The 22,543-nt window shown below is 41.6% G+C and overlaps 1 protein-coding gene across 1 annotated transcript in view; it reads right to left on the bottom strand.

Annotated features, from left to right (window-relative positions):
* ATG3 (autophagy related 3) overlaps positions 1–22,543 on the bottom strand; it is a 1,040,279-nt gene that overhangs the window by 309,198 nt on the left and 708,538 nt on the right. Inside the window, exon 12 of the mRNA XM_044072369.1 lies at positions 4,397–4,552. Within this exon, the coding sequence (XP_043928304.1) occupies positions 4,397–4,552 (156 nt within the window). The remainder of the gene's footprint in view (positions 1–4,396; positions 4,553–22,543) is intronic.

Raw genomic sequence — 22,543 nt, forward strand, 5'->3', positions numbered from 1 at the left:
TCCTAGTTACTTTAGTACTAAGTCAGCCTTGAACTGTTCCACCTTTCCAGTTACCAGATGTTTCCTGGTCTCTTGAGCTTCCTTTTCAACCCATCCTAACAATGCAGCTTGTCAAGTCTTACCTACCATTTCTCTCCGTCTCTCTCCCAGTGTATACAAGCAACACAGTTGTTAGTCTCTCATGAACACCTTCACTACTCATTATAATGATAAATGTCGTTTCAAAGGCATCCACCATAGCTCTACATCTTCTACAGCATCTCCATCACCATTTTTTTTACTCAGTTTTTACTCTACAGCATTATTTTCTGGTATTGTATGGAGCAGTTACTTAAAAAAGTTGCTGTCTAGGACTGTAAAGAGCAGTTATTTGCTTAGATACACAACAGTTTATTTCATTAGTAATTTTAAACAAATCACACATTGCAGTCTTAAGCATGGTGCACAAATTCAGATATACTAACAGACATACTTTCAAGTTTCATTCAGTTTCATCCATGCTGCGGTGGTGGTGCTACAGTAGCATTGTCATCTCACATTAAGACGCTGTCCGGTTCGATTCTCAGCTAGAGCGTCTTCTGTGTGGAGACATGCGTGAATGGGCGTACCTTCACTGAAGGTTGTGCGTCAGGAATGGCAACTCAGCATGTAAAAATCTACCGCCAATCATTAGCGGACCAGAGTTCCACTGTGGCGACCCCTAACTGGGAAAAGCCGAAAGACACAACAACAGATGGAACTTCCTAGACTGAAACAATAACCAATAGTGTTATGTTTTATGTCAATTTGCTATCAACGAAGAGAATTCTCTTTTGATACTCTACAACTAAAGGGAAAAGCAAAAAAAAAAACCACATTCTGAAAATGCCCGCTATTTTTGAAGTCTTTACTATGAAAATTTAACATTTATTCTTTTGACTGTATATGACTTGTCTGCACAATTCTAGTAAAGTGAGAGATTACAACCTGAACTATATACTATCACATGATTCCCGTTAATACCCAACTCTCATCTCACACGTTTAACACTGCTTTAAACCAACTATTTATATTAGTTTATTGAATATTTACACTTTGTAACTAAACAGCACAGCATGTTAAGCTTCCTCTTGTTTGAACCTATGTTGAACTGGAGGTACTTCTGAATATTTCAACCCATGTCAAGTCTGCTTCAAAAACGTATTCCCTCTACTAAATATTAGGTTCATAGGTTCATAGATTAGTACTAGGCTAACTGCCCTTGTGGGCTATTTTAAGCCTAGCCAATTATCCCATGTGAGAATCAAACACTGCACCTTGTGTCTATAAGGTAAGTACCTTAACCATTATGCCAATCCCCCACCCCTTTGTCACCTATATCTGGACTGCCCATACTTTTCCATTTCCTACATACACCTTTTTTTTTTTTTTGCAACTAGCAATACTATCCACAGAATTTCCTGTAAACATGAATCCAAAATCACATCCATCTATATCCCCAAAAGCAGCATTTTCTTGTTCACTGTCACCTGCTGAATACCCAAACACAACTGCCTGTTGTAGTTTGTGTTTCAGGTCCCTTAAGGCCTCACAACCCCAGAATATATGTTGCTGATCATCCCTTTATTCATTAATACACCTTCAGCATATATCCCTCACTTCCAGGAATAATCTATTAAGTCTTAACTCAATAAAAAGAGCACCTCTTTGAGGGACCACTGGAACCACAACTTGTTTAGCATTGTTTTACTGTGAAGACTTCTGAATAAAAACCCATCTAAAAAACTCTACACCTCAGCTTGAAAAACAGTCCCTCTGTAACTATACAAGAATGTGACAGATCCACAGGTACTAGACCTCAATAACTAAACAGTACATGGATTGAATACATTGCTACCTATGAGAGTTGTGACTCCTACACAGAGAAAACAACCATCAAACTTTCAAAATGGGAATACAAACATGTACAGCCTATCACACAGAATGATGGGAAGAAACACTTTACAACATATATAAATTGTGAAAAGATTTTTTTTTTGTGCTTGACTGAGTAGAAACTGGTTATTTCAAAGGTGATGTTAACTTGTTTGAAATAAAGAAACTGTGTTGGCAAGTCAAATTGAGGGCAAATATAAGACTAGGGCTAAGGGATAGTTTGAACATTAAGTGCATTTTAAAGAACAGAGCTGCAAAACTATAAACTCTGTCTACTAATGGTGTATGACATAATGCAACTGTAAGCTGAAGTATAAACATTTTTTAATAGGTATTCATTCTGAAGAAATCTTAACAATAACAGATGAAGGTGCTAAATAAGTTGTGGTTTCAGTGTTACCTCAAAGTAATGTTTGGCAGTTAACTTTGATTTTGACACACTGGTATTTTTTGGTTTTATTTTCATGAATTAGCTTATACAGCCTGGATATGATATATACCTCTTTCCACTTCTTGCTCACTTCTACAAGTTATTTTATCAACTGCAGCCAATCCAGTCTATTGTCATTTATTTTTATCCTGTTTCATATTGCCTGTCACCACATCTTTTAAGCAATACAAAATGTGTTACCTTAAAATACCCATCTACATCTGTAACATCCAATCCCACCTGCACTTTAGGCAGGATTATCCTGTCCCATTTTACAAAGGGTCTGTACTCCCCAAAGTCCACATCCAATTCTTTAATTTAATTAATAGACTCTTATCAGAATGACTGACCATAACACAATAAATGTGGTACTGCATGCCAGTGAAGTACCTGCACTCTTGGATCTAGATCTAAGATTTGACTCTTCCATGCTTGACGTTTCCTCTATGAATTCCATGGATTTCTCATAAGACTTTTGCTTTGACTTTTCATATATATCCATTTACAAGATACTTAGATGGCTCATTGCCTCACCCTCCCACATCCAGGGATATCTGGTTATTTTGTGATCTTAGTCCTTCTGCAGTTCTTAACTTATGAACTACCTCCACCAGAAGTAGCCCTTAGACCATAGCTGCATCAGTTCTTTAAAGCTAGCACAAAAACTTTAGGGAGTTTTCCTTCAGCTCCTTCCTGTAGAAATAAAAAAAAATGTCTGATGGGAAGCAAAAAATAAAAGCATCGCCATTCTTCAAAAATCTTCAAGAAACATGGAAAGAAAAAAAAACACAGATGGTTAAAGCAACTTAACAGAAGCTTCCCCTTCCTCGAAACTGTCAAAGAACTAGACAAAGTACACTAGATGCAACTGTTCTAAACAACTGCGAGAAAGGTCTTTATATCTTGTGCTATTCTTCAGCAACACATGAGAATCTTGAATAGCCCCACCACTATCGTTCATGATTCAACACAGGAATAATGTCCACACATCCTTATACTGCTCTACTGTCATCCATAGCACTACATGATCTTAGCATGCACATTTTCCTAGAACTCCAACTCTCACCAAAGTGCATGGCCTCACAATTTTCTGCATAAATGTCCAGATGTCTCCATGTTGTAAACCATGCTACCTCATATATTGGAGTCTGGCACACGATCTCTCACCAGTGCACAAACCAAAAGCAATGCATACTGTGTGACCACAGAATGGACAGAAATGTGGCATTCAGTGTCTGGTAGCCAAATCAATATCTCTAATGATAATTCCAGTTAAGGTTGCGAAAATTATTTTGAATGAATGCAGCCAACATTTTAGTGTTGTTCATGAAAAGTCAGCCAGACAGTTTCAATAGCATGCCCCCTCCAAAGCAGCACACTTGATTAAATGTTAGTATTTTTGCTAACAAAGCTGTGGGAAGGTAAAACAGATGTACTACCACTGCCATGCCAGATGACATTGTTTGGGAAACCCCCAGCCCATTATCCTTCAAGTCACCATTCATTTAGCATGCAGGTAGGAAAATAAATGTTCCAGCACCAACCCTTTTGTTTTCATTTTAAGACAGTTTTGAAAAAAAGATCTGTAGTACACAGATAAAAAATCACATTATTTTATGTTTAGGCAGTAAAGCCCAAAAGCAGAAACAGTGAAAAACAACAGTAATTAAAAATGATTTTGAGATAAACTACACACCACTGTACCATCACTCTTGTACAGTTTCTGCATCTGAACCAGTAAAATAAAATGAGTTTTCACTGGGTCTCATTATAGTTGGTGCTGCAAAATGCATTAGCCACAGTAGTCAGACCACCATATAACAAAATGCTGTTCAGATGCAAACAGACCGAGTCTACTGAAATGAACTTAATATTTATTGCACACAATGAATGGTATGCACATTCCATCCCTACAGGTATTTAACACTTTCTACATGGATGGGGATATGGATTAAATGCATTTCTTAAATACATTGAAAAGCATATGACGCAGTTATGGAAATGTATTAATTCAAAAAAAGAAAATTAAGTTGATAGGACATATACTGATACCTCATTGTAGCCGAGCAACCAAAGCCTAGGAGTCTGGTAGTACTTGTCATACGTGATGTACAAATCATACGTTCTAGTCTGTAGGATAGCATCTTCTCCCACCACATCAGTTTTAGGATTATTGGTTTCTACCACTTTACTGGTATCTAGAGTTGCCTTGAAAGTAGAAGAAAAATAGAAGATAGTTTACAAAAATTTCAAATGGTAACAGTATGCCAGCAACTGATTAATACAACTAGATGAGATATGTACAGTGACAGATTCAAACAGAAAAATGACATTTTTTGGACAGAAGGAAGCCTGTGCATTTCTTGACAATTTAATGAACAGAACAGACAATACCTAAAAAAAAGCTTCTAGACTTAAGAAATTGATACCCAATCATCCTTATCAGACGACGCATCAGAAAAGTGGAACTATGTATCTCTACAGAGTTTGTGCTCAACCTAAGTACCTGGTATGTTGTGTCTTTCGGCTTTTTCACCTGCCTAATATTCATTATTTTATTTATTTATTTTTTTTCAAAATGCTCCATCAAAGGCAGCATTTTATTTACTACATTTTAGTTCCCTTCTAGTAGTTGCTGGCACTGTGTTATAAAAGCTGCAAACTACTTTCACATATGGTTCTGCCTACAAATCAAGGAAAATAGAAAACACTTCTCAAAACAATGACGTGGGCTACAGTTCCCCAGCTGCTGGACTATACACATTCTGATTTTTAGCTGTTTGGAACACTGAGTCAGAACAGAGAACACAACACCCCTGAAGATAAGTGAATTAGGCTAGTGTGTACATCCTTTGTGGGCTTCATTTTTAAGCATTGGCAAATGTTCCCACTACATTGGAATCACTCCTTCATTATAGGTTCATAGGTTCATACTAGGCTATCTGCCCTAGGGCATTTATAAGCCTAGCCAGAATGTGTTTGGCTTTCGCCACCCATTTTAAATTTATTTTGCTATGCCCTTTTTCGAGGTTAGTATACTGTGCCTCTGTCTAACAGTGACACAGAAGTGATACCCGGGGTAAACCTACGATCTCCCATCCACTCATCAAGATTCCTCTTGAAGAGAGTCAATGAGGGACTCTGCCTAACCTGGACTGGGATTTTATTCCAGAGTGAAGGGAGCCTCTGGGTTATGAATCTGTCCCTCCAGCATGTCCTATTTATTTCAGTGCTGAGGTTCAAGTCTCGAGCGTAGCTCGATGGGATTTGGATTTTCTGAGGTGCAGCATGTCCATTAATTCCGGGTTGGACATGGCTTTATACGTCAAGCACAGATCGCCTCTGAACAGGTGGTATGCCACTGAGTAGAGCTGGAGTTTCTTTAACCAGGCAGCATATGGCATCTGTTTGAGCCCTTTGATCCTCTTGGTGAGGTACTTTTGGGGTCTTTCCAGTTGCTGCAGGTGTCTGTTAAGGTACATCCCAAAAGGGGCATTGTACTCAATTATGGGTCTGATGAGGGATGAGTAAAGAGGCACGATGACCTCCCCTGATCTAGATGTGAATCCCTTCATGATTAGGTGGGCTATATAAAATGTTTTTCTAACCACTTTGGCCACGTGGTTGTCAAATGAGAGATTGCTATCAACTTGGGTCCCCAGGTCCCTAATTACTTCTTCTGTACTTAATGGATTACCACCTATGTGGTAGTTTGTGGGCACTTTGTTTTTGCCAAAGGGTATGACTATACACTTTTTGGCATTTAGCTTGAGGCCATGGCTCTGGCACCAGTTGTCTGTTTCTATGAGGCCCTTTTGGAGGATGCTTGTGTTGGCTGGAGAGTCTATTATGGGGCCCAGTTTGCAGTCATCTGCGAACTTGGTCAGCCACAGTCCTTCCGTGTTGGCCTGTACCTCCGAGAAATATATACCGAACAAGAGATGTCCCAGGACTGAGCCTTGTGGGACACCACTTGTAACTGGTTTGGAGTCTGACAGTGCTCCAGCAATTCTAACCATGTGGGTTCTGTCCTTGAGCCAGTTTACAATCCATCTAGTGACATAGGGGTTTATATTTAAGCTGGTGAGCTTATCTATAATGCCCGAGTGGGGTATTGTATCGAAGGCTTTTGCGAGGTCCAGGTAGGTTGTGTGGACCACCTTCCCCTCGTCAATGGCCTTGGTGACAGTTTCAAAGAAATCAACCAGGTTTAAGAGGCAGGATCTGCCCTTAAAGCCGAACTGGGTAGGATCCAGTGTCTGTAGGTCCCCAATATCTTTATTTATGAGGTCCATGATGATCCTTTCCATAGCTTTGCAGACCAAGCTAGTGTGGCTTATGGGGCGATAGTTTCCAGGATCCGTTGAGGCACCACCTTTATGGAGAGGGACCACTGTTGCTGTACGCCACTCTTTGGGCACATATCCTGTAGTAAGGCTGAGATTGAACAGTAGTTTTATGTTTGGGTTTAGCTCTTCTTGGAGTTCATGTAGGACGCAGCCTGGGACACAGTCTGGTCCCATTGATGCTGTGTTTTTTGCTTTGGAGAGGGCGGCTCTTACCTGAGCATTTGAGATGTTAGGGGGGCAGCACTCTGCTGGGATAGATATTTGCCCTTTTGGTGGGGAGGGGGGGAGAAGTTTGCGCTGAACCGGTCAGCTAGGATGTTGGCAATGTCTGTGGGTTCAGTGTATTTTTTGTCATTTTGGACTAATTCTGAGCATATCTGGGAATTACCACCCAGGTTCCTAACATAACTAAAGAAAGCCTTGTGATTATCCTTAGTGTCCTGTGCAATTTTTCTCTCAAGCTGGCCTTAGACAATTTTATGAGTGCCCGTAGTTTCTGCTAATACTGATCAGTGATGCCTTCCCTTTTTGGGATTTTGCTCTATCATTTAGTAGCTTCCTCCTTCTATTGTATAGTTTGTTTATGGCTGGGGTCCACCAGACAGGACGTCTGCCTTTGGAGGATTGGGTCTTGGTTTTATTTGGGATTGCATGATCCATGCATTCCTGAAGGTGTTCATAGAATGTGTTTATAAAGGATTCTGCGGTCTGGGACGTATTTTCCACAGGCCCGGGGGCTTTGAAGGATTCTACCTCGGTTTTGAGGAGTGTGAAATTTGCTTTAGAGAAGTTTTTCACTGTGGTTTTCTGGGCAGGGGGTCGGGATGTGAATATCCAGTGAGATTAGTTTATGGTCTGATCTTACCAGTGAGGGATACACTTCTGGTCTGGAGCATAGAGTCCCCATGTTGGTGATGATCAGGTCCAGTATGTTTTCCCCTCTTGTGGGAGTGGTAACAAGTTGTTCCATAGCATTTGAGTTTATAAATTCTAGGAACCTTTGGGCTAGGGTGTTGGAGCTAGAGTAATGCTCCCAGTCTATGTTTGGGTAGTTGAAGTCGCCCAATATAATGGTGTTTGGAGAGACCTTCATATTTTCCAGTGTTGTCAGGAAGGCCGAGTGGGGTTCCTGGGTTTGGGAGGGTGGTCTGTAGCAGGCTATAAACTGGAAGGCAGTTTTACCCACTGTTAGTTGCATATGGATAGTCTCTGATGCTTCGTGCTTTGCCAGCAACCTGGAGGTGTGGGTATCTTTGATGAATATCGATACTCCCCCTCCTTTTGTGGTTCGGTCCAAGTTTTGGGGCAAAAAGCATGGTATGAGGTATAACCTGGTAGTGCTGGGGTGCTCTCGGGAGCGCTGAACCAGGTTTCTGTTACTGCACAGATATCGATGTTCTCCATGCTACGGAGAGTTTTGAGTGTGTGCATCTTGAGATTTAGACTTCTGGCGTTGAGTAGCATTACTCTTAGTTTCTTATCCCTTGTGATACCTATGGAGGTGGGTTTGTCTTTTGAGCCTTGCCTAAAAAGGCACTATGGGGGTAGCAAGAGCCTTTGCCAATATCCGAAAGCCCAGGGTGACAGGTGCAAGCCGTCCCTAGCGAAGCATTGTGGCTTGTCGAGCATATCATCCCAAGCTGACAGGCATTGGATCCCCTTTGAATGACACCAGTACTTAAGCCAATTGTTGAAATTGATCATCCTGTCTTCATATTGTGGCATCATTCTTGGTGAGGGTAAGATGCTACTCAAGGTCAGGGTCATACCGGCCTGGGCTACATGCTCAGAGAGCTCCTTTATGTCTCTTTTCATGTAGTCCAGGGAGGTACGTCTCAGGTCATTCACACCAGCATGGACAATGACTGAGTCATATTTGTACTTGCCTTGGAGTGACCTGAGTGCTTGTGTTATGTGGCGGATCCTAGTGCCCGACAGGCTGCTCACCGTGACCCTCTCCTTGTTCAGCCTGGTGAGCGGGATGTCAGTGTGCCTGACGATAGAGTCACCTATTACAAATGTATCAGGTGTGTTGTTTAGTCTTAAGGGCTGTGACTGTTCGGCACACTGGCTTTGTGAGATATGTGTTGCACGTGTTTTGTTTTGGGGTAGCGGTTGCTTGGGTGTCTGCTTTGGAGGTCTCTGCTGCTTAGGCAGATCTTTATTTAGAGCCTCCGAGTATGTTTTTGTGTGATTATGTGTTTGGTTTGCTGTCGTGGTAGGTCTATGTGAGACTGGAATTGTAGTGAGTGTGGTTTCCTTCTCTTCCTGACTGGTTATGCCAGTACTGAGTTGAGAGAGCTTAGCCTCCAGTTTGGCTATATGGTTGCATCTCTCACATGTGTTGGAATTTGTTGGGAGGAGGAGAGGGTTGTCTGTGTACATGAGGCAGTTGTAACATTGCCTCAAGATTCCCAGATTCACCAGCTGGACCAGAGAGGAGATTGACAACTAACCTTTGGACATGCTAGAATAATATTGGGAATTCCTTAATAATTGAAAACAAGGGCCAGTGGGGAGTGAGGGTGTAGTGCTTTTAATTTTTAGTGCTGACTTATATAATTGCTTTAGTGAGCAAGTGCCAGGTAACTTAAGTGCAATGTGTTACAGGTAACTTAAATGCAAAAATGACAAACAGTAACTTTCAAGTGAAACAAGGAAATAAGTACAGTAAGCAATGCAGATATCACTAGTGATCCACAGAAGAAGGTTTCTTAATAGGTTTAATACCTGCCCCCCATACATACATTCAAAGGAATGGCATTCCTTGTAGGTAATCTTTATCTAGGCTCTGCTAACTGAAAAGAAGGTTACATATACAATATAGTGCATAATATCTTCTTGTCATCAAGTGGTGCAATACAGTTCAGTGACCAAATATTACTACATTTTCATATCGGATATTATGCTATACACTGCTCAATAACAGTGAACCAGTAATTTGATTTCAACAGTCTACAGGACAACTACTCAACACATAAATGATAAAACCTTAAACTTAGACTATTGCATACTTTGTAGATAAAGTATCTACAAACAGTACTATAGGGTCATACTAATATGTATTTTTGTCAAGTTAACTATTACATTTTGCTTTTGTTCTCCATAGATTTTTTTTTCTTGCAGAGGTGTGTTTAATACTACTACTGATATTCTCTGTCAATGAAGTTTCTTGACTTGCTAAAAAATATAAAAACTATTAGACCCATAAGTATACCACCATAAAACTTGTACAGACCATTTATAATCTGTGCTTATTTTCAACTATAAAATATTATGGCAGTTAGAGAGGTCACTTTTACCCAGCTAATACTTGCACAGCACAAGAACATGTGAACCATGAATAGAGTTAATCATACACCAACACTCCGGTCCTGCATAACAAATGTTCAACAATCTGCTGTATGCAAGCCCACATTTTGATTTTCATCTACCTGCACAAGCTGAGCAGAGCAGTTATGAACAGAAAGATGCAAACAAGTGTGTGAAACAATGAAAATAAAATTAATTATTAAAATCATTTAAGTAGTAAGGCATTCATGAGAATATTTATTACATAGCTCCATGGAATAAAGATTTTTGGTCCTGTCCAAGCCAAAGACAAATTGTTTGCCTAACAGTCCACTCAGTGGAAGAACTGGCTGTAGACAGATGAGAAATGGTTGATGCTGGATTGACCACATTAGAGAAGGATGCTGGCAGAGTTTTACAGAAGAAAATCCATCTATCTTGGTAAGACCCAGAAGTATGACTCATGTATAAAAGACTCTGGAATATCAACCCATCAAGTAGTGTTCTGCACTAAGATGGTGTTTGTGGGTATGCAGAATAGTGCAAAAAGTACAGTTTTGTACCTACCATAAATGTATATGTTTGAGTGTTCACACTGCTGCAGTCATCACTCTTGGGTTATCCTGCCGTCAGGTGGTCCCGCAGTCAGCCCGAGTTCCAAAGTCTTGGTCCGGCGTCAGTTGCTGTCACTTCTTCCCTGACGTCAGTGCGCCAGGGGTATATAAGAGGCACACTCGAGGCACTCCTTAAAATGGAGAACATTGACATCTGTGCAGTGACAGAGACCTGGTTCAAAGCTCCAGAGAGCACCCCTGCATTACCAGGCTTCAATTCATACCACACCTTTCGGCCACCAAACCCAGAAAGAAGCACTAAAGGCGGAGGTGTGTCCATATTCATTAAGGATATCCACACCTCCAGGCTAGTTGCACAGCATAATGCATCCGAGATTATCCAAGTGCAACTAACTCTGGGCAAGACCGCAATCCAAATTGTAGCTTGCTACAGACCCCCCACCATGCCCCAGGATTCACACTCCTCATTTCTTGATACACTGGAAAGTATTAGGGTACAACCCAACACCCTAATAATGGGCGATTTCAACTACCCCACCATTAACTGGGAAAACTACTCATGTACCAACTCTTTATAAATTCCAATGCCTTGGATCAACTTATTCACACCCCCACCAGGGGCAGCAATATCCTAGACCTGGTCATCACCCACATGGGAAACCGGTGTTCCACACCAGAGGTCAATTCCTCGTTGGTCAGATCCGACCACAAGCTAATCAGCCTAGACATCCACATCCCAGCCTCAATTAGGGAAACCATCGTAAAAAAATTCTCAAAAGCCAACTTCACACTTCTTAAGACAGAAGTGGCAAACTTAATGACACCCATGCAGACGGACAATAGAGGTATGACTGCCGAATCCTACACAAATGCACTTTATAAGCACTTACACAACTGCATGGATCATGCTATCCCTAATAGAACCAAGATGTTATCCTCCAAAAAAAGGAAGCCAATCTGGTGGTCCTCTGCCATAAACAAACTCTACAACAGAAGAAAGAAACTGTTGCAAAAAAGAGTAAAATCCCATGACTGGAGGAACTCCTGGGTCAACCTCAGTAAGAAGCTGAGATCCCTCATAAAATCCTCCAAAGCTAGTTACAAAAACAAAATTGCCACTGACTAAGACAACCACAAAGCATTCTATAGCTATGTCAAGAATCTAAATGGGAACACTCAGATCTGCTCTGAGTTACAGCATAATGGCACTAAATATACAGAACCAACTGATATTGCCAACATCCTAGCAGATAGGTTCAGTGCTAACTTTACCCCCCTCTCACCCCCTAGAGGGCCCATCTCTATACCGGAAGAATGCAAAGTTCCTATAATCACGACTGCACAGGTGAAAAAAACACTCTCCAAAGCCAAGAACACAGCATCCACGGGACCTGACAATATCCCAGGCTGCGTTCTACATGAACTACAAAATGAACTGGCACCCTACTTAAGTACCATGTTCAATCATAGCCTCACCTCAGGCTTTGTACCCACTGAATGGCGCACTGCGACAGTTATCCCACTCCACAAAGGGGGAGTCACGACGGACCCCGAGAACTACCGCCCCATTAGCCTGACGAGCCTGGTTTGCAAGGCCATGGAACGTATCATCATGGAACTCATAATCAAAGACATTGGTCATCTCCAAACTCTGGACCCTACTCAGTTTGGATTTGTAAAAGGCAGATCATGTCTCCTAAACCTGATTGACTTCTTTGAGGCAGTCACCAAAGCCCATAGATGATGGTAAAATGGTTCACACAGCTTATTTAGATCTCGCCAAGGCTTTCGACACCATCCCCTACTCTGGAATTATAGATAAGCTCACTAAACTAGGTATAAATCCACATGTCATAAGATGGGTTGCCAAGTGGCTCACGGACAGAACCCACACTGTGAAAGTAGCAGATTCCAAATCCGACATCAGACCAGTGACAAGTGGAGTACCACAGGGTTCAGTCCTGGGTCCTCTCCTGTTTGGTATCTACTTCTCTGAAGTGCAGGCCAACACAGAAGGTCTTTGGCTAAAAAGTTTGCAGGTGACTGCAAACTAGGAGCCATAATCGAAACTCCTAACGATATGGACAAACTACAAAAGGGCCTCACAGAGACAGATACCTGGTGTCAAAGCCATGGCCTGATGCTCAATGCCAAAAAGTGTATTGTCATCCCCTTTGGTAAAAACTCTGTACCCATGAACTACCACATAGCTGGTAGTCTACTTAATGCTGAAAATGTGATAAAAGACCTTGGGACACAGGTGGACAGTAGTCTCTCCTTTGGTAATCACATTGCCACAGTGGTCAGGAAATCCTTCTACGTGGCTCATCTCATCACAAAAGGATTCTCATCCAGAAAAAAAGATGTCATTGTTCTCCTCTACTCATCACTCATTAGACCCATTATAGAGTACAACACCCCTTTTGGTATGTACCTCAAGACATCTACAACAACTGGAAAGACCACAGAAATACCTCACAAAGAGGATTACTGGCCTCAAACAGATGCCCTATGCAGACCGTCTCAAAAAACTACAGCTTTACTCCATCGCATATCGGCTACTCAGGGGCGATCTCTGCCTAACATACAAAGCTATGTCAAACCCAGAGCTGTTGGACATGCTCCACTTAAAGAAATCCCAATCCCTCCGAGCTACACACTCTAGGGACCTTAACCTTGTCACCACAATAAGCAGAACATGCTGGAGGGATAGATTCCTGTTCCAGACACTTCCCATACTCTGGAACAGACTACCTATCTATGTCAAACAGAGCTCCTCATTAGCACTCTTCAAGAAAAATCTTGATGATTGGATGGGAAATGGGAAATTCACCCCAGGGATCACTTCTGTGGCTCTGCTCGACAGGGGCATAGGAAAATAATTTTCTTGGGTGGCAAAAGCCAGGGTACATTTTTTTAACTAGGCTTGTATGGGACCTAGGGCCGATAGCCTAGTACCTACCTTTGAAACTATGAACCTATGAATCCGACGCCATTTTCTTCAGTTTTTCTTGCCCCAGATATCAGGTGCCCCCCCAATAGGTAGGCAATACATATTGCTATATAAAAATATACATATAAAAATTAAACAATACCTTCAGTCACAAGCAAATACACCACAGAGGTTGTATAGGATAGAAAGGAATAGATAAGTCCAGCTATTTCAGAGGGGGTGGGGGGAGGGTAACCTGGACTGCAGCAGTGTGAACACTCGAACATCTACATTTATGGTAGGTACAAAACTGTACTATGTTCATCGTGTTACACTGCTGCAGTCATCACTCTTGGGTTGAATCCCAAAGCTAAGGATGGGTGGTGGAACTAAACAGGGTTTGGAGAGGCTAGTAGGCCCTGCAGAACTGTAGTGGCAAAGCCAGCTCTGGTTTTAGAGTACAGAGGTAAGTGATAGTGCTTAGTGAAGGTGTGCACTGAACTCCAAGTTGCAGCCTCCAAAATATCCTTGGTTGGTACCCCTCTGAGGAAGGCTGTTGATGTAGCTGTAGCCCTGGTGGAATGGGGCCTGATGTTACCAGGCACAGATTTCACATGGTGTGTGTGTGTAGCAAAAATGGATACAATGTCCTATCCATTTTTAAATGGTCTGTTTTGAGATAGCCTTTCCTTGAGATCCTGCAGCATAGGATACAGAGAGCTGGTCAGATTTTCTGAAAGCCTTAGTTTTATCCAAGTAGTAATGTAATTGCCTGTGAATGTCCAAAGAGTGTAGGAGCCTTTCCCCTTTGTTCTGGGGGTTTGGATAAAAGGTGGGCAAATGAATGGTTTGGTTTAGGGCCACACTGAATACCACCTTTGGCATAAAGGAAGGGTTAGTTCGTAAAGAGACGCTGTCTTGATGAAAAATGATGAAAGGCTCCACTGCCATTAGAGCCTGTAGTTCTGAGACTCTTCGTGCTGAAGTTATTGCTAGCAGCAGGGCAGTTTTCCATGATAGGAACTGTAGATCAGCAGTGAAAGCTGGTTCAAAGGGCGGAAGTGTAAGCTTTTCCAGAACAAAGTTGAGATCCCAAGTTGGTGTTGGTGCTCTCCGGGGCGGTCTTATGTTCTTAGCCCCTCTGAGGAACTGTCTTAGTAATGGATGTGAAAATGTAGGAGGATTTGTGTTGTATTGAGCTGAAATAGCTAAGGTGTGGATCTTAATAGATGAGAAGAAAAGTCCTTTGTGCAACATCTCAGTTAAATACTGAAGAATCTGAGGAATAGCTGGGACAAGGGGATTTTGGCCTTTAGCCTGGTTCCAGCGCAGAATCTTTTCCATTTGTCTGAATAGAATTTCCTGGTGCTGGGCCTCCTGGCCTCCAGAATACCGTCCATCACAGCTTTAGAGAGAAGTGTTGACTGGTTATTTAGGCAATTTGCCATGCAGCCAGATTTAAAGTCTTGAGCTGGCTGTGTAGAATCTGATTGTTTTGCTGAGTGAGCAGGTGAGGAATTGTAGGCAAAATCCATGGTGGGCCTTGAGCCATGTTCCTTAGTATTGGATACTAGTGTTGGCATGGCCAGTCTGGAGCAATGAGCATCATTTGTGGCCTCTCTAATCTGGCTTTCAGCAGCACCTTTGCCAGAAGAGGCAGTGGAGGAAAGGCATACACTGTCAATGTTTTCCAACTGAATGAGAGGGCGTCCACTTTCCAAGCTAGTGTGTGGTATGTCCTTGTGCAGAATTTCCGTAGTTGGTAGTTTTGGGGGGAAGCAAACAGATCTATGTCTGGGCTCCCCCATTTTTGAGTTATCATTGTGAATACTTGTGGATCTAGTTTCCACTCGTGAGGATCTGTGATGTTTCTGCTTAGATCGTCTGCCACTGTGTTTTTCTTTCCTGACAGGAATTGTGCTTGTAGTTGAACTTGGTAGATCAGCGCTGTGTTCCAAAAACTCACTGCTTGTCTGCATAGGGGGTAGGAGTGTGTGCCCCCTTGCTTATGTACCACATCACTGTGGTGTTGTCCATCTTTATTAAGAGTTGTCCTGGATGTAGGAGGTCCTTGAAAGCTGTTAGGGCATTTTGTACAGCTAGCATCTCTTTTTGATTGATATGTAGATGCCTTTGGGTTGCAGACCATTTGCCCTGAATACACTGTCCTGCCATGTGTGCTCCCCAGGCATAAACCGATGAATTTGTTGTTATAGTTTGCCTGGCTGTGGGTAAGGTGAAAGGCTGACCCTCGTTGAGGTGAAATGCCTGAGCCCACCATAGAAACTCCTGTTGAAGGCAGGGAATGAGTGGAATTATTGTTTCCAAGCTGTGGCTGTGTTGAGACCATACGCTTTTCCGAAACCATTGTAATTTCCTCATATTCAGTTTTGCAAATGGTATTGGTAGTATGCAAGATGCCATGAATCCCAAGGCCTGCAGAATTTTTCTTGCAGGGAGTTGGGTCTTTGTTGCCATCATTTTGAAGTATTGAGTCAGTTGTCTGCTTGTCTGGCGTGAGGTAAGCCATCTGGGCCACTGCATTTAAGCTGGCACCCAGGAATATTAAGTCTTGTGAGGGCACTAGTTTTGACTTCTTTTCATTTACTGTGTACCCTAGGCAACTTAGTAGGTTTTTGACAAACGCCATATGCTTTAATAGAATGTCCTTACTTTCTGCTTGAATAAGGCAGTCGTCCAGGTATGGATATATTTGAATCTCTCTTTGTCTGCAGTACGCAATTACTGGTGCCAGGAATTTTGTGAAGACCCTGGGCGCAGTAGATAAGCCAAAGGGCAGTGCAGAGAATTGGTAATGGGTTGAACCTGCAATAAATCGGAGGTATCTTCTGCAATTTTGTCTGATGGGGACATGCAGGTATGCCTCCTTGAGGTCCAACGTTACTAGACAAGCCTTCTTGCCCAGCATGGGAAGAAGTTGCTGTAGTGTTAGCATCTTGAATTTGGGTACTTCCAGGTATATGTTTAGAATTGAGAGGTCCAGAATGGGTCCAGACCTTTCGGGGAACTAGAAACTGTCTTGAGTAAAATCCTTGTCCTTGATCCTGTGTAGGAACCTGTTGAATGGCTCTCATGTCCATGAGAGCTGAAATTTGCTTTTGAGCCTCTGCCCATTGATTTAGTGGCAGGTTTGGCATTCCTTTTATCCTTGGCAAAGTGTGAAAGTGGAATCTGTATCCTTGAGATACAATATTTAGGACCCATTTGTCTTTTGTGATGATGTGCCAACTGTCTGCAAAAAGTGCTACTTTTCCCCCCAAGGGAGCTGCCAAGAGGGTGGGTTTTGCTTTGTAGTCTGAGTGGTAAGTCATTGTGTTTGTCTTCTGGTAGTTTGAGACCTGTCTTCTCCTCCATTTTGGGTTGTGGCACTCCATTGTCGAGGCTGGTAAGAGCCTTGTGGCTGGCCTCTGCCTCTTGGGCATCTGTATCTGCCCCTCTGTGGTCTGGCAGAAGCTGGAAAGGACCAGTTTTTGGTTGGCCAATTTCTGCTGAAACGAGGAGGTTGAACCTGTAAAAAAATCCTTGACCGTCTGCATAGATTTTGCCTTATCCTCCATTTTCTTTAAAACTTCTTCTGCTTTTACACCGAATAAAACATCCTCCTGCTGTAAGGGTGCATCCAATGACTTTGCTTTAACATGATCAGGCAAAGTTTGCTCTTTTAGCCAAGCATGCCTACGTATGACAGACCCTGTCACTGCTGCTCTACTAGAAGCTTCCTATGAATCAAATCCACACTGCAAAGTATGTTTTCCCACTTGTATGTTTTTATTGGATAGTATTTTAATTACTAATTGGAGGGTATATATAAGCTGCTTTGTTAATTGAATCTGTTGTATTGATTCTGATGAAGACTTCTGTCGAAAACGTACTGTGTTGGAAGCGTTATTAATAAACTGCATCTACTGAACTCCTCTTGGGGTTTTTACTGGGTTGCGAGTATCTACTGTATTCACTTTGGAGTTCCTATTGTGTTGCGAGCTTCCCTTGTGGTTTTTAGGGCAATTCATCTGGTTATTTGTGCTTCTTATTGCCTTTTACTCTGTTTTTGCTTTTTTATGTTTTCCCACTTGTTCAGCTGAATGCAACAAATCTTGCATTTCCTTGTAATCTGGCTGGTCTGTATGTGTGAGCATTTTTTGTTTTAATTGAGACATCAGATATTGTTGATATTTCAGCATGTGAAACTGACAATTTAAGGCCCTCATAGCTAGAGTAGCTGAGGTATATACTTTCTTTCCCCATCTGTCTAGTGCTCTAGAATCTCTCTCTCAGAGGGCACAGGATTTTTAGCAGTAGAAGCTTTAGCCCCTTTGGGACCCTGGGAAATGGTTTCTGGGTCAGCAACAGGGCTTTTATACAGGAATTTGTGTGAGTCAGGGACTCTGTAGTATTTGTCTGGTTTGGCTGGTGCAGGAAGTAGTGAATATGGGTTAAGGCTAGATTCTGAATAAACATCATCCACAATGTCTAACACAGGTGGAATTGCAAGTGGTCTGTGCTGGGGTAAGTAAAAGGAACTCTCTGAGCCTTTTCTTAGAATCAGAGTAATCCTGGCCTTCCCAGTGGAAATGTTCCCTCATAGTGCAAGGTTTCCCCAAAAGAGTAGTCTTTTGGAGGAGATGCAGAAGGGATAGACTCTTCCGCATCAGAATCTTCATAAGGGGGAAAGGAATATTTCTGTTCCTCAGAAGAGTCTGAGGAAATTGAAACCTGGTCAGAGGAAACATAGTCTTCCTCCTGCCTTGGCCTTTTATCAGGAGGGGGATGGGAACCTCTGATTAGGGTAATTAAGTCTTCAGCCATCTTAAGCATCTGTTTCCTAGGCATGGGGCCTTGTACAGGAGACTGCTGTGCAGTCTTCTTTGTTTTTAAAGGAGTTTTCAGTTTTGCATATGATTTAATAGCGAGTGTAGTCAGTCTGAAGACACCTTCAGCAACTGAAGGGGTTTCAACTGCACCGAAATCTCCTTCAGGTATGGAGTCGGAAGGGCCTAAAGGTAAAGGCTGTGGAGGCCTAGTAATCTCCGCTTGTGAATCGGATGTCACCTGGGGTTCTAAATCAGCGGTCGTCAGGGGCTGCGTAGGCGCCTCATTGAAAAGCGGAGAACCGGCGACTGGCCTAGCAGAGGCCTCGAAGTCCTGTTTGGATTTCAGCTGCCTGTCCTTATCTTTGTGTTTTTTATGCATTCCGGTCGTCGTTTGCTCCGACGGCATGGTATAATTAAATTTCCTACCAAAATAATGTTGGGTGAAATCAAACCGACATTTAATAGTTTGTTTATTAAACCTAGCACAAAGCAGACAACCTGTGAAGTCGTGGTCTGGGCCTAGGCAAGGAATACAATAAGAATGAAAGTCCTTATACGGTATTTGCTTCCCACAAGAAATGCAATTGTTAACTTTTTCTGACATCGGACTGAGGCAAGAAAAGGTTCCCCAACGGGGTACTTAGCTTTATGAAGACTTCGGTCTGAAATTAGATTTGAAAATCTCAGGAGTCGGCTGACCGGCACTTGCGAACTGCTTCTGCTTCGGGCACCGCGTGGCAAGAAAGACTAAAGAAAATGGAGTCGGATGCATCTTATATACCCCTGGCACACTGACGTGAGGGAAGAAGCAACAGCAACCAACGCCGGACCAAGATTTTGGAACTCGGGCCGACTGCGGGACTGCCTAACGGCAGGATAACCCAAGAGTGATGACTGCAGAAGTGTAACAATGAACATCCACTCGTTCAGATCAGCAGGCTTTACAACACCTCACTTTTAGGCTTGTGTCAGGCTTTTGCAGACATATTTGGAGGCTGGGTAAATGAATGAATGAATGAAAGAATCATTTTACTTAGTCACTCAAGTTACTGAACTGGTCCTGAGTATACTTTTCAGGCATTACTTAGGCACTACAATGGAAAAAAAAAAAGACATCAGGGTAAAGATACTATTACAAGTATACTGTACAAAAAGCTGCAGTAAGCATCACTAACAGATACCAAAATGTGAACATTTGTTTTTGGTAATTCTGAGAGACAGATCATAAGCATCACTAATGTACAATCCATCCACAGCCATCCACCTCCGTCTTTTTTCCCCCCGTTTTTGCACATAGGGTTGGCTGTCCTAGCAACAGTGACCATCATCTATTGCCAAGTTCACATCTGCATGGTGGCATAACATATTCAGTAACACAGTGACTCCATAGAGATATCAACTTCTACCAAATCTAATGTGGAAAGAGGTACAGCCATCGGAATTCCCATAGACTGTAGTAGTGTACACCGCACATGGTCAAATACTAACTTGTATAGTTGAGCTATACTGAAAATGGGCACCATGTGACTTTTTTTGTTTTTTAGTATTCCTACGCCTGAGCTGAAGAAACTGCACATAATCTGTGCCTTAGCTTTATGCATCTGCATAAGCACAGTAAGAGGAGTGAATAAATGCAAGACTTTAACTTTGTGCAGCACTTAAACAAATGTAGCAAGTAATGTATGTTGAAATTTAGACTGAAATATGCCAAATTATATAAACCAACCAACCTATGTACATTACATTTATATACACATTACAGTACTTTTGTACTATACACACTGAAGTTTATTATAGGAGTACTATAGTTATAGATTGTATAAATAAGTGCTGAAGATAAACCTATCCTGCATCCCTAACACAACTGCATTTATCCTTTTGTTCTAGGTGAGATTTTAGTTTTCTCCTCAATTTTGTCTGGTCACTGGATTTGCCTAATGTTTTCGAGAATATGGTTTCAGAAAGCAGTTGCTACCTTTGGGAAGGCTTTATCAATACAGTCCGTCTGTATTGGGAGACTCCCTAGAAACATGGTTTTAGATCCTATAAAACAATAAGTTTGTTCCCTTTTAAACTAAGGGGTGGGGGGAGTTCCTTTAGTTATATATACAGGGCAGGCATTTTTTTTTATTCAAACGAAGAAGTTGTGGGCAATAGTTAAGAGAGTTGAAGGAATTTATCTGTGAAGATAACAGGGAAAGTGTTAAGTGTGATATGCTGATCCTTACAGTAGAACAGGGTGGGGTGGTTTAGGATTACCTGATTTGAAGGGATATTTTAGAGGTATGCAATTAAAGTTCATCTACATAAAACAAGCAGAAGGCTACGACTCAAAAGACATGATAGTGAAGGGGAAGAGTGGGAGTTTGTATACAGATTAAGGAGAATAGCAACCATACAGAACATTATATTCATAAAGTTGCAGAAAAGTATTCTAAGAACTAAACTGGTATGGGACTGGAGAAAGGAGACCTTGCCAATAAGGATGACTGCAAGAAAGGGTACAGAAAAGAGGGGAGTGGAATTTACTGCAGACAACAGGCAAATAAACCACAGCACTGGAAGCAAATAACTAGAAAGGGAAAGGTAACAGAATGGGATGAGGTCATAAAGTTTGGACTGCAGATTAGAGACTGCCTTTCCTACCAATGACTGATCAAGTATAGGCAAAGAAAAAGGGATATGAGAATCCTAAGTGAAAGACCTGCACTAGTAGAGTTTTAAGTCGAACCTAGAGCAGAAGCTGCTGTTATAAAAATGGATAATTATTATGGTATATAAAATACTGCATGACTATACGAATCAAACAGAGGAGGTTAGAAAAGATCGAGGAGAGAGAGAATGCAAAAGCAATTTACAAGAGGACAATGGGAGGACATATGAATGCCTCCCAAATATGCAACAAAATCCAGAAGGTTTAAGATTTTGCTTGGAGGAAGTGCTGGCACAGGTATTTTTATACCTCAAGCAGACTTCAAAAGAATTTTCCTCCATTACACAGCAAATTTTGGTGGCATACCTCTCAACTGTCCAGATTTTTGTAGAATGTCCAGATTTTTGCTTCATATTTTTGGTCTGTTCCTCATAAAATTAGTTTTCTGGCCAATCACTGAGGATTGAAGTCACTAAATGACACACATTTTAGTTTCAGACATCAAATCATTCGGAAAATGCAGGCAAACACAAATTCTGCAATTATAGCAGCTTTCTAAGTGCATTAGAGTGATATTTAAAATCTGTCCCTATTTTGGGACCTTTGTCTCTGTGTAAAAAAAAAATATATTGTTGCATTATCTATGGCCTTTATTTTTATTACAGTCATACATCTGAGGTGTACATGGTCATAGTATACAACTGCCGGGAATGGGGGAGGGGGGTGTATGTTGATGAAAATGGCTGACCCTAATTTTGTTGGCTCAAGTCTGTTTATTTTGAATTTACAGGACTATTTTGTATTGTGATTTAAGTGGCAATATTTTACAACAGATACTATTTATATGAAACAAAACTGAAATATATTAGTGTTGCCAATATTTTAATCATAACAGATGTCAATCAAAATGGCTATAACTGTTAGATGTGGGCACTGCTGTTAGTGGATGAAATAAACTGACCTTTTTGTTTGACCAATTTAAACAGTCGTTAATATGGCTTTGCAAGACCAATGTGGATTTGTCATAGGTAAATACTAGGCTGGATGTCAGTGTGCACCATTTTAAGCCCAGCCAGTTTTCCTAAATGTGAGAATCAAAAGCTGTACTTTCTGTCTGTAGGTAAACAGCTTAACTATTATGCCAACCCCCAAAGCTAGTTGTAAATCTAGTTGGAATACTTCACTTTGAACATTTTTTTTCACAATCAGCCAATAAAATTGCTGTAACAGATGGGCAGAAAGACCATCTGTGCATAAAAGTGACTTAACCCTACTGATATTTGATCACTGTTTGACAATCAATGATCTGGAATGGCATTAGCATTGTCACACAACATTTTGTATTTGCTAAAATCTATTTAAAGTGAGCAAGTGTTTGTATATGTGTATGTAAAAGCTGAAAATAGAAGTGCCTTGTGAGGCAGCAGCTACTCTGTCTCCCGGTGTGTTTTTTTTTTTTTTTTTTACTTGCCGTCCATTTGTTGATCAGATTTGCAGTTGTCTGCAGCGGTGGTGTTTTTTGGGCTTAGGCTGTGGATTTGCTGTGGTTTTGGTGATCATGGCGATT

Source organism: Protopterus annectens, chromosome 5.part0, assembly GCF_019279795.1.
Source record: "Protopterus annectens isolate FY-2018-M chromosome 5.part0, PAN1.0, whole genome shotgun sequence".
Taxonomy (NCBI): domain Eukaryota; kingdom Metazoa; phylum Chordata; order Ceratodontiformes; family Protopteridae; genus Protopterus; species Protopterus annectens.